The following is a 12,681-nucleotide window of genomic DNA, read 5'->3' as shown; positions in this document are numbered from 1 at the left end:
CCTTCCCAAAAGTTTCCACTGAGCCAGAGGAATACCCATTAGATGATAACCGTTATATCCTCCTCTTCTTCTGAAAGTCTTCCCTGTCCTTAACAACTTAAACCTTGACCCTGTTTGGGGACATCAAGTTTGCTGAAACCCTTTCAAGCAACAATCATTTTCTCTCTGATACTTCACCTACTTCAGGACAGCCTTCCTTTCCGTTCCAACTCTTGTTATTATTAATTAGTTCATTCAAAAGCCATGTCACCCCTATAACATGTAAGACATGGTGGGTGGGGAAAGGGAAGTGAAAAGTAACAAAATAGGCAAAATCTCTAAATGAGGAGCTTATATTTAAGGGGAGAAGATAGAAACAAGAAAGACAGGAAAGATTAGTTAGGAAGTCATAATGAGAATTTTGTATGGGAGCAGAATATTTACTTCAAATGGAGTGACCAGTAGCATTTTTAAGTGGAGACATGAAAGATAGGAAGGAACCAGCCAAGCAAAGAGTGAGGTGACAAACATTTCTGCCCAAGGGAACAATGAGGCCTCTCCAAATACTTTTCTTGCATGCTTCCTTCACAACCCATTCTGTGATCACGCCCTGGATCTTGTCACCAGCAGAACCTGAACACATCCCTTGCCACTAACTGAAACTCGCCATCCTCTGACAACTAGCTTTCCTCAGAGCTCACTTATTCAGTAGCTTCCACCTCTTCCAGAAGTCTAATCCACTGGCCTAAGTTCTCTCCAGTAAGGCTCTTTCACCATCTTCATTTAACTATCCAATGTATAATTCCCTTCTTAGACACATATCCAATCCCTTCTCTCCCTCCTTCCTTCAGGCTAGCCCGTCAAAATCCCAACCACTCGGCCTTTTCTAAGACTATCTGTGCCAGTGAGACTTGCTAGACACAGACCCAGACAGACTAGGAACACCATAAATTCATGATCACTGCCTGACCTGTGGTGGCGCGGTGGATAAAGCATTGACTTGGAACGCTGAGGTTGCCGTTTCAAAACCCTGGGCTTGCCCAGTCAAGGCACATACAACAAGCAATCAATGAATAACTAAAGTGAAGCAACTATGACTTGATACTTCTTGTTCTCTCCTCTCCTCTCTCTGTAAAATCAATCAATAAAATTAAAAAAAATATATGGAAATTTAAAAAAAAAATTCATGATCACTAATTTCACATGATCTTCTACACTGCTTAGTTCTGTAGTAGTGCCCTCCCCCCACCTCTCCTAATGACTATTGGATATCTTTTCCTCTCTTCCACATTTAAAAAAAAATTTTTTTTTATTCATTTTAGAGAGGAGAGAGAGAGAGAGAGAGAAGGTGGGGAGGAGCTGGAAGCATCAACTCCCATATGTGCCTTGACCAGGCAAGCCCAGGGTTTCGAACCGGCGACCTCAGCATTTCCAGGTTGACGCTTTATCCACTGCACCACCACAGGTCTCTCTTGCACATTTTCACCCTACTCTAGACCTTGGCTTTCATGATACCCTACTATAATGTTTTTCCCTATTTCTGATTATTCCTTCTTAGCTTCTTTTGTTATTTCTTCTTCTGATCTAAAGTTTAGAGATCAGCCCGGGCTGGTTTGCTCAGTGGATAAAATGTCAGCCTGGTGCATGGACATCCCAGGTTCAATTCTGGGTCAGGGCATAAAGGAGAAGCAACCATCTGTTTTTCTCCCCCTCCCTCTCCCCCTTCTTTCCTTCTTCCCCTCCCACAGCCAATGGCTCAAGTGTCGGCCTAGTTGCTGAGGATAGCTCTATTGATTTGAGCACTGGCCCCAGACAGGGGTACCCAGGTGGATCCTGGTTGGGGTGCATGCGAGAGTCTGTCTATCTCCTCTCCTCCCACTAAATAAATAAATAAATAAATAAATAAATAAATAAATAAATAAAAAGTTTGGAGATCTTTAGGACTCAGACATGGGCCATTTGCTCTCATTATTCTGTGTTCTTCCCAAGTAAGCCTATGTATATTCCCATGACTTGAACCTCTGTATTCTAATAACTCCCAAATTTCTTTCCAACACCTCCTTACTTTGAAGATCACTATCCTAGTTTGAATCACCATCATCTCCTGCTAATATTGCCATATAAAAGCTCTTGAATTCTCTAATAGTTCAGTCTCTGTATGGTAGCCACGACGATCTTTTTGAGCTATAAATCAGACCATGTTAATCCCTTACTTAGAACCCTTCAACAACTTCCCACATTTCAGAACAAAATCCTAAAAATATAGCCTCTTAAGTTTCCTGTGGTGCCATAAAAATTACCAAAAACTTGGGAGGCTTACACCAACAGAAATTTATTCTTGCACAGTTCTAGAGACTAGAAGTCTAAACTCAAGGTGTTGGCAGGACCACACTCCCTCGGAAGGCTTGAAAGATTTCATTCCTGCTTCTCCCAGCTTCCGGTGCCTTCAAGAGCTCCTTGGCTTGTGGCTCAATCACTCCAGTTCTTTGCCTCTGGCTTCATACAACTTTCTTTCATCCCCTTTGCATGTCTTACAAGAACACTTGTCATTGGATTTAGGGCCCACCCAGATAGTTCTAGATGACTTCTTCTCAAGACCCTTCACTTTATACATCTGCAAAGACCTTTATTTACAAATAATGTCACATTTACAAGTTCTGGGGATTAGCACATGGGCACACCTTTTAGAGGGCCACCGTTTAACCCACTACCGCCTCCTAGCCTCCAAAGCCTCACCCACGCTGCCTCTACCTCCCCTGCAACTTCATCTCCCAAAGCTCTGACTGGGTTTACAGGCTCTACCCATTCTGGCCGCCTTTTATTTCCTTGATTGAGGACAAGCTCTTTCTCATCCTTTTTTACATATGCTGTTCTCTCTTAGTCTAACTCCTCCTTCAGGTCCTGAATTAAATCTAACTTCATAGAGACGTGTTCTTTGACCCCATTAACTTATGTTGACATAGTTATTATCCTTCAAAGTGCCTTGTTCCTTTTCTTCACAGTATTCACTTATTTTCCTGTTTCAGGTTGTACCTGCATATGATTTGTGTGTTCACTTGTCAATGACTGTCTCAATCGCTGGACTGAGAATTCTTCATACCATTTCTGGCACACCTGTTTTGATAACTTCTGTCTGTATACCCATACATAGGACAGCACCTGGCACACAATAGCAGTAACTAAATAAAGAAATACTGAATCATAAATCAAGAGAATCCCCCATTTCCTTTGGAACAGGATTAGGTAAGTGCAAATAAGGAAGTTAGAACAGTGACCAGATAGCAGAGAACAGTGCGGAGGACAGTGCCGGTCTGCAATAAACATCTCTCCCAGGCCAGCCTGACAGTGCCCATGCTGGGCACCAAAGTGAAAGTCGCATCTGATGATAAGCAAGTTGGAAGGACTTCTCTGCTCTCTTCAGTTCTGCCATGAACAAACTATACACCGCAGTGGCTCCTTCACCTTTTATAATTGTATCTACTTCCTTTTCAAAAGCATTAGCTGAGGTTTTTCTGAATTTTAGAACATACTCCTATACAAACTGATCTCCATCCATAGTCTAGGCTAAGCTGGAAGATTCACATTTTAGCTGACTTTCTTATTCTACTCAATTACAAAATGACTCAAGTATTAAAATAAATACCGCTGGCCTGGTTTTAAGGTTTCGTACGCACAGAACCTAGAAAATAGCTCTTTTCAAGGACACATGAAATTAATTCTCCAACCTCTTTTTCACCCGGAAGTTTTTTTAATTGAGATATAATTCACATACTATAAATTTCCCCTTTTAAAGTGGACAATTCAGTGTTTAGCTCAGAGTTGTACCACCACTGTCACTAATTACAGCACATTCACATCACCACCACTTCCCTGCCCCCGAAGGCCCATTCTCATTAGCAATTGTTTGCTATCCTCCCTCCCCCAGTCTCTGGGAACCCCTAATGTACTGTCTCTGTGCATTTTCCAGTTTGTTTTTTCATTTTCATGAAACAGAGACAGAAGATGATTTGCACAGGGTTACGGTCATCTAGTAAGAGGGCAAGATTACAACACATGCATTTATAGCAACTTTTAAAACAGTATAAAGAACAAGAGATCAGTGAAAATATGTTCATCTCGACCACACATATCTTAAATGTGGCCATAAGATACCTGGTATATAAAGCAGAGTCCTCAGACTAGTGACTCTCAGGCGGTGTGTCAGGCTGGGAGGACACGGGAGTGGAGAGTGTCAGGCTGTTATCATCAAAGAGGAACAAAGAAGCTACTGGTAGACAGGAATTGAACTTAGGGAGAGGGTGATTCAGAGAAGGCTGAGGAAGTGTGAGGCTAGAGGGTTTATAGAATAGACCTTTTTTTTTCAGCTCAGGGTTGTGAAATTAGTGCTAATGTGCCCAGGTGACCACTTGCTTTCTTTTATAGTGCCTTTGATGGGCCCCAAAGATCCCCAATTATTCCCAGTTTAAGTAGTAAATGCATAAATAGTGCTAATACTATATCTGAATTCATGCTGGTTAATGATACCTTGAGAAATACTGTGATACAGAAAACCTGACTTTTTTATTTTCCTACTGTCTGCATTGTAATTAAGTCAAAGAATTATACGCTTAACTTACCTCTGTGCCATCAATAAATGTGTACACAGGAACAGTGATCTCATAGACTAAAATAATCAGAATCCACTTGCAAAAATAATTAGGCACACATTTTATTTTATATTTTAATCAATATTGCAAATACCATTAAAAAAGGGAAAAAGGATGGAAACCGCTCAGCACACAGAAAAAAAATTCATCGTTCACAAGAGAATACTCTGAGCCTCAACATTCTTTGTGCTCATTTAAAAATATTATTAAAACAGCAATTAAAAAGACAAGTCAAAACTAGGTATTTTATCAATTCAAATGGAGATCCTAAATCAATTAGAACAACTTAAAAACAACCTTTGCCTTCAACCTAGAAAAGTTTGATTTGCCAACATAATACAAATTTTCTTTTACAAACAAGTTGAATTATAGAGATCCTGCAGGTGACTAACTCATCATTAAAAAAAATGACTTCTAAAGTGTCTATTTAGATAGTCAAACTATTCATAGACTCGAACACTAAAAGACATAGTGACTGACCACATAAAGTTGAAACTTCTTGTCTACCAATTATTTTACTAAAATTGTTATTAAGCATGCAGATTAACTTTAACGGTCACGTATTAATTGTTCACAACAAAAGAGTGCTTTGGTACCAATAAATTACAAGTACGGGGCATCAAAATATATTTTGTTTGCAGTTTTATAATGTGTTCTTGGAACTAAATTGGAAATGCCTATGTACTAAAACGTCAAAGCCTCATTCTTCTGTTACCTACAGTATTGTGAGGAATGAACAGCCTAACTGCTCCAAATTATTGATATAAATAAAGCACTAGCCTAAAATTTCTTCCAAAAAGATGAATGAGTTACACCCTGAAATTTATACTAATAGTAAATAGAGAATTAAGTACTACATTACTAATTCATGCTTCCCTTCACTCTTGACACAAGCAGCAAAATACCAGAATAAAAATAATCCCAAAAAGTACCTCCAGAAAATATCAATTTTAGGTCTCCCATTTGATAGGGGCCTAAGAAGAAAAACAAAAATAAATTAAAAAAAGAAAAGGTAATTTAATAATTAAAAAAAAAAAGGTAGACTGAACAAGGGGAGAGGGTGGGTTTAAGAGATTATCCGTTGTCAGTCAGTCCTTCTGTGAAATTCAGAGCGTTATTATAAATCCTTGAGTTACACCCAAGGCCATGCACATTGCACACGGAATCTGTACAATTCTTTGATAGACTTTAAGGTTGCTAGATAACTTAACAGAAAGTTAATAACACATTTTCATTTTAAGAAGCAAAAAAGAAAATATTCAAGATCCCAAGGAATTTTACTTTTTAAAATGGCTACGCTAAAAATTTTTCTTAAATTCACATTTTGCAAAGTTGCTACTCTTTAGGTCATTAAGTAGAAACCAAAAAGAACTTTCCATATGAGTATGGTGGATGAGTTCTTTATGGAGCATGCATTTTCCATAAATCTAGACTAAAGTGAACTGAGATTTCATTCTAAATTTAGCCTGTGATTTCTGGATATATATTGGAATAAAACCAGTAAAAGTACTTTTATTTAAATATATTCACTTCTCAAATTATTTAGCTTAGGAAATATTTATATCCTTAGCCCAAAAGATTACTAACAGTTTGAAAGGTAAAAGATAAAAACAAAAATTGGTTCAACAACTGTCAAAATGAAATAAATGCATACAACCACAACAACTTTCCACTCATCCCAAAATAAACCACTTCCAGTGAGCTCAGCTCACCTGAGTTTTAAAACTATTTTTCTTTTCCAGCTTCATAACTGGACTGAACGTTGCTCAACAACATTACCTATGTTAAAAGAGATAAAAAGTGTTGTGAAGATGGCACAATGACTGAATCTGGGACAGACATAATGTATAATCATAACATGTCAGAGCTGGAAGGGATCTTCAAGATCTAATCCAGTACCCTACTTTACAAATGAGGAAACTGAGACCCAAACTGAGTCATTCCGTCAAATGACCAAAGTTACATTCCTGGGCTGGGCCATTCATTCACTCATTCAGTCAGTCCTTCTCCCATTTACTGAAAGCTGCCTAATCACCAAGCTCGGTGGTATGTGCTGAAAACAAGCTGGAGGGCAGCATTTCAACCATTGTCAAACCAGGCTTTCTTCCTTGTCTTCTTAAGATAAATCCTGAAATACCCTAATCATTGAGAATTCACATTAGAGCCTGGCAGCCTTTGCAAAACCAGGCCCACTTTCAGTTTCACACATTTCAGTAAACACAGTGGGGTTTAACTGCAGAGAGGCCTCAGTTGTATTTAAGTGATTAAGCATTAACAAAGGGAAGGAAGCACAGTATTCTGATGAGTCCTTCTCGAGTACATTCATAACTTAAGGAAATGCAATCAGAAAATGACCTAACATACAAACAAGTTCACAGACAGGACAGGTAATGAAATCAGAGCGATTTGAGGTATAAGTATAGATCAGTTAAGTCCAATAGCTCAAGTTTACAAAGTGTAGAATGTAAAGACCTCCCCATTTCATTCAGATGTGGGTATATTTTTCTGAGATGCCTATATGTTAAAAAGACCTCCAAACTCAATTCAAACAAATGCCCACTTCTAATGATACATATATCTAAACCAGGCCTTTCTCCTTAAAATCAACTTTCTTTGATTTCCACTTGATTAAAAGTAATTAGAATAAAAAATAAAACTTAAAATTTAATGTGCTGGCTAAAGAAATTCAAATTCTATGTACAATCAAAACCTCTATAGCTCAAACTGCACATTTATGAGTTTTGTTTAAAAAGAAAAGGGATGTGCAGTGAAGTTACCCATCAACATAAATCATCTCTTATTTTACTTGGACTTTTACATTCTTTAATATTAAGTCTGGCACTTAAATGTTTTGTGTATCTCAATTCACAGTCAACTTCTTTAAAGAGAAGAAACCATATTGACAGAGCTCTGGAAAAAGACAATTGTTAAGGAAGGCACTTTTGAATACTAAACAGCAGCTCTCCATGCATAGGTTTCTGTGTTCTTATACAAAACGAACTACTGATTAGACAGAGCTCTCTAAGATGACCACTGGGCAATTTCTGACAAAATAAATCTTTACTGAGGCTCTTTGACTTTCCAGAATATATCGTCAGCTCAGGACCAAAGTGCTGTTGTGCTCTTTTAGTTCTCAAACTTCCAGATTTGATTTTTATCAAGAGCATCACACGTTCTCATCTGAACATCAGGCCGGCCCTGAGGTGTCCGATAAGCAGTAAGACACAGTCCTGAGTATGGATGAAAAATGGTTCCATCGTCTTTAAAGTGCCAAATGATGTTTTCTGGCACAGGGAACCCATCTTTTGGACAGTGTAGCATTCCTACATGTTTTTTTTGCTCAGGAACTTCTGCACACAATTCTGTCACAGAATTAAACCTGATTTCTTTGTTTGAAGTATATTCAAAGAACTGATTGCCTCCTTGACCATGGCATCCAAACAGTGAAAGGTTAGCACCTGTGGGGTTGCTGTCAGGAGAGTTATAATCCAGACATTCAGAAGAGATCCCCATACTGCGAATAGCTCCATGCCAGCCTGGCCTATCCTCTGGAACATGTAAATTCGAAAACACATTTTTCAAATACCAATCAAAGCTCTTGCACCTCAGCTGTTCTCGTAGTAATTTTCTTTCAGAGATATCACCATAAGCTTCTTTCCTTGCTGGAGGGTTTCGATTGTAGAAATGCTCTTTGTACTCATCCATCCACACTTCCGCTGCTCGAGCAGTGTTCTGTAGGAAGTTAGGCCGGGCGTAGGGAGCCCGCTTAGGGAATACATGGCCCACGTGGGAACACGGGTGGATCTCTAATTTACCTCCACACTGCCACACCCTAAAAGACAGTTCCAGGTTTTCACCTCCCCACACTTCCATTCCAGTGTCATAAGTTCCAAGGTACTCAAAATATTTCTTGCTGACAGCAAACAGTCCTCCAGCCATGGTGGGCGATCTGATCGGGTCAATTCTCGATTTCCGTCTGTCCCTTTCATGTTTGGGGACAGAATGCCACTGGAACGTTAACCGCCAGTCAAACCCGCCAATCATAGGTTCCCCAGTCTGCATATAAAATTCAAAAGTATTCCAATCAATGGTGTCTATAACAGGACAAACAATTGCAGTCTCATCCTCACTAATCCTTTCCAAAAGTGGTTCCAACCAACCAGAATTACACTCACAGTGACAATCCAGAAAAGTGAGAACATCCCCAGTAGCAAAAGTGGCCCCAATCAGCCGGGCCCTAACCAGCCCCTCCCGCTTATTAGTTCTAATCAAGCGGACCCGCTCGAGATTGCTGATGTAAGTTTCAAGTTGTGTTTTCAAGTAAACTCTGTCACTCAAGTCATCGACTAAGATGATCTCCTTCAGAAGGACAGCGGGCGAAGTTTCTAAAACACTGTGGATGGTGCGGAGCAAGGTCGACCAGGCTTCATTATAGAAGGCAATGACGACAGAGGTGGTGGGAAGTCTCCTATAGTTAAACGTCTCCGCTTTACACTCATACATTCTTTTATCCTCTATGTGGCGGTGCAAGGAAATCCTGTCACTGAGGTAAATGTTAATGGCATATCTCTCAATGAGTTCTTCCTGCTGCTTCAGTTCAGCCTCGTTAAGCTGGAGCTTGCTAGCTCTCCCCCACTCCCCCAGGGCATGGGGATGGGCAGGAGGCTTCTCATACAGCGGTCGGGACAAGTCCTCTGCCGACTGCTCGAGGTGCGGGAACTGCCTTGGCCCCCGCCTCCTGGCAAGGCCAGTTCCTGGGGCGGCGTGGAAAGTGGAGACCGAGAGTTCCACCAGGACATAGGCCACAGTTAGGAGCGCCAGCAGCAGGCAGCTTTTGCCTGCCCAGGTCCACCTCACGGTCATCCGGATCCTCATGGCCGGGGCGCGGACGCCGCCACCAGAGTCACCGCGCAGGGAAGGGTGGCGGGATCCGACTCTTGAGTTGTCGACCCAGACACGGGCGAACGTCCGAGCAGGTCCCCCCTTTCATGCAGGCCCTCGGCTCCTTTCCAGCTTCCCAGGGGTCACCTGAGACCTCTCAGTCATCGGCGTCCGGCACAGCCTCAGCTCCTCTCTCCCCACTTCCTCCCGAGCGTCTCACAACTTTTCACAAACTCTGCAGCCAGCACCCCACCCTCCCCGGGCCGACGACAAAGCCCTTTCCTTCTCCCTGGCGCCTCCTGGTGGTGCGTTCGCGCAAGTCTCCGGCCAGGCCCAGGTCTATTCGCGACCGTGCGGGGCCGGGATGGGATGGGATGGGATGGGCCGCGATGAGCCCGGACGGTGATGACCCCTGCGGCCCAGGCTCCGACCGCGCCCCGCCACGCCGGGCTCCTCGAGCCCCCGGCCGCCCTCGACCCCCACGCAGACCCTAGGTGATCTTCCCGGGGGCCAAGGGGACAGAAGGCAAGGTTTCCCACTAGCTGCGCATTTGCCCCATCACAAAAAGAATAAGAAAAGAATAAAACTTACCAAGCTGTTTGCCGTTCGGGCTAAAGTCCACGGAGGTGATCGCAGCTTTGTGGCCCTTAAAATAACGCTCCAGAACAGGGTCCTCCTGGGAAGGAAAGTTGTCAAGTTTTGAAAGCAGCTGCAGACCTCGACATCGGGGGTTCGGGGCTGCAGGCGGGGCTGCCGCCGGGCGCGGCCACGTGGGCGGCGGGTCTGCTAGCGGGTGCCCCGCACCAGCGCACGCGGCAGCCCACTTCCCCGCACAGCCGGCGAAGTCCTCGGCTTGGGCTTCCCAGAATGGAGCGCACCTGGGACACCACCCGGAGGCTCTTTTGAAATGCAGGTTCCCAGGCACCGCCCGCCCGCACGCAGTCACCGGTGCGAGGCGGGGCCCCGGCTCGGACACTTTTAAAACCTCCCAGGTGATTCTGACGCAGGAGCTCCACGGAAACCCTGAGAGAATTCCAGGGCCACGAGACTGCAGGGGCTCGGTCCCGAGCTCCGAGACGCGGGAGGGGAGCACCCCCGGCCCGCCCTGACACCTCAGAAGCGCAGAGCGAGACGTGGGCGCCCCGGGCGAGGAGCTGGAGGTTCAGGAGCGGCTGCGGACACCTGCCTCCTCCTCCCGCCAGGTGCGGACGCGGCCCCGACCTGGCCCCACATCCCTCGGGGCTGCCTCCGGGGAGTCGCTCCCCAGCCCGTCCTTACCGGGGCGGAGGCCATGGGGGCAGAGCTGGGCGCCGGGTTCTTGCCGGTAGGGGAAACCGGGGGAAGGAAGGGGATGGGGTGAGATGAGGGACCGTGCAGCGCCCGGAACCGTCTGCCCCGAGCGACGGCGCCTACCGGTCACTACAACAACGGCGGCCCAAACCCCACGCTCCAGACGTGGCCAGCCGAGCCCCGAGGCCCCGAGAGCGCGGGAGACAGCCGGGGTCCTCCAGCTGGAAGGCGACACGCCCCGCGGTCGTGTGCGACCACACACCAAAGCCAATGTTTATTAACACTCGCGTTTCTCCCAGTTTGACATCCAGGAGAGGAGTCACCGGGATTAGAATGAGACGGGTGGGAGGGAGAGGGTAATGAATCAGTGATCGATGCAATCAGAGTTCTATTACTCATTAAAGAGACAGCACCTGCAAATTTCAAGAGGTTCCCGGATAGCTTATTACCACCGGCGAGGTAGATTTGATTTGAAGTGGGGCAGCTTGCATGTTATTAATATATGCGAAGGAACTCCACCTCTGGAGAACAGATTTGAATTTATTTAATTACTATTTTTTGCACAATGCCTTGGGTGATATATAGATTATGGATAAATGTAATGAATGAATGTTGTGCATCCACAATGTTTTTCTTTCTGTTCTAATCGGCTCATTTGTATATGTTTTAAAACAGCCAGCTTATACAACAGCGTATCTAAAGTCTTTAGGAAGACTTAGAAATAAACATTATTTTTGTTTTGCCTAAATTATAAGGCCACTAGTAACTACAGCCATTTATACCGAGGGCTTTCGTACTCATAATATCACTTGAGCTTCGGCAACACTGTGAAGGTGATAGAATTAGAAAACGTCACCAACGTTTACAAATTATAAACTTGGTTCCTAGATTTTTATATATAATTGTCAAAGATCACACAGAAATAGCTCTTCCACTTCCAAGTCCATATCCTGTTGTATCCTGCCTGGTAACATGAAGGACTCAGCTGAAAATTACGCATAGAATAAGTATTCTGGCACCATACAATGGCATAATAGATCACAGCAGATAAAATACATGCATGTTCTATGCAAATGAAAGGTATACTACACACCTTAATTACAGCTTCTCTGACTGTTGTTTAGTGATAGAATTTAGTTTTAATGAGTACTGTACTTAGCAATTAGGCAGATAGGAAATACTGTTATATTGCAGTATTAGTTTAATTTGAGTATGTGTTTGTTGAATATCTGCTCTATGGCTCTGAGAGATACAAAGGAGATTGAGATGTTTCCCTGTGCTAAAATATGAGTTCTGAGTCTCATATTTTAGCACACATAATGATGACTTAGGGAACCCCATTCCCAGAGGATTGGGATTCAACATATGGGTGGGATCCCAGGCCCTACAGATGTAATAAAAACCTACTCCATTAAAAAAAAAAAAAAGACTATTTCTTGAAATTAGATAAGAGCACGACCATCATTGCTTCACTTTAGTCACTTATTGATTGGTTGTTTGTTGTTGGTGCCTTGACTCGGCAAGCCCAGTGCTTCCAACTGGGGACCTCAGCATTCCAGGTCTATGCTCTATCCACTGTGCCACCACAGATCAGCGTAACATGTCCTTTAAGTGATTGCTGTGGGAGTCTCAGCTGTGTACAGTGACAAACACTGCTCTAGTCCAGGAGGTGATGCATCAAGAGTGTTGATACCAGCAACTTGCAGCAAACTAGCAGGACTTGAATACTTGCTATTTATTCCCAGTCTAGGTATGACTTTTTTTTTAAGCCTTACATACTTAAAAATAGTTCTGGGTTCTAGTGGGAATATACAATGGTATAACGCTGTGGAAAATAGCTTGGCAGTTCCTAAAAAATTAACTCCTAGGTAAATACCCAAAAGCA

General features: G+C 43.3%; 2 protein-coding genes across 6 annotated transcripts in view; both read right to left on the bottom strand.

Annotated features, from left to right (window-relative positions):
* Nucleotides 1-11,108, bottom strand: part of POC1B (POC1 centriolar protein B) — a 120,983-nt gene extending 109,875 nt beyond the window's left edge. For 2 of the 5 annotated variants that reach the window (XM_066368659.1, XM_066368660.1), the window contains exons 1-2: nt 10,785-11,105; nt 10,098-10,182 (exon numbers count right to left, since the gene is read on the bottom strand). In XM_066368659.1, coding sequence (XP_066224756.1) covers nt 10,098-10,182; nt 10,785-10,799 — 100 coding nt within the window. In that variant the 5' untranslated portion in view covers nt 10,800-11,105. Of the gene's footprint in view, nt 1-10,097; nt 10,764-10,784 lie in introns of those variants that run through there. The other 3 variants (XM_066368663.1, XM_066368664.1, XM_066368662.1) reach the window with 3 other exon arrangements.
* On the bottom strand, nt 4,672-9,763 carry GALNT4 (polypeptide N-acetylgalactosaminyltransferase 4). Its single transcript, XM_066368658.1, has one exon. The coding sequence runs from the start codon at nt 9,498-9,500 to the stop codon at nt 7,752-7,754; it is 1,749 nt and encodes a 582-aa protein (XP_066224755.1). The 5' UTR covers nt 9,501-9,763; the 3' UTR covers nt 4,672-7,751.
* Nucleotides 11,109-12,681: the final 1,573 nt, after the last annotated feature.

The sequence above is a fragment of the Saccopteryx leptura genome, chromosome 2 (genome assembly GCF_036850995.1).
Source record: "Saccopteryx leptura isolate mSacLep1 chromosome 2, mSacLep1_pri_phased_curated, whole genome shotgun sequence".
NCBI lineage: Eukaryota > Metazoa > Chordata > Mammalia > Chiroptera > Emballonuridae > Saccopteryx > Saccopteryx leptura.
The sequence above is the reverse complement of the archived record's forward strand: the minus strand, read 5'-3'. Positions and strand labels throughout refer to the sequence as shown.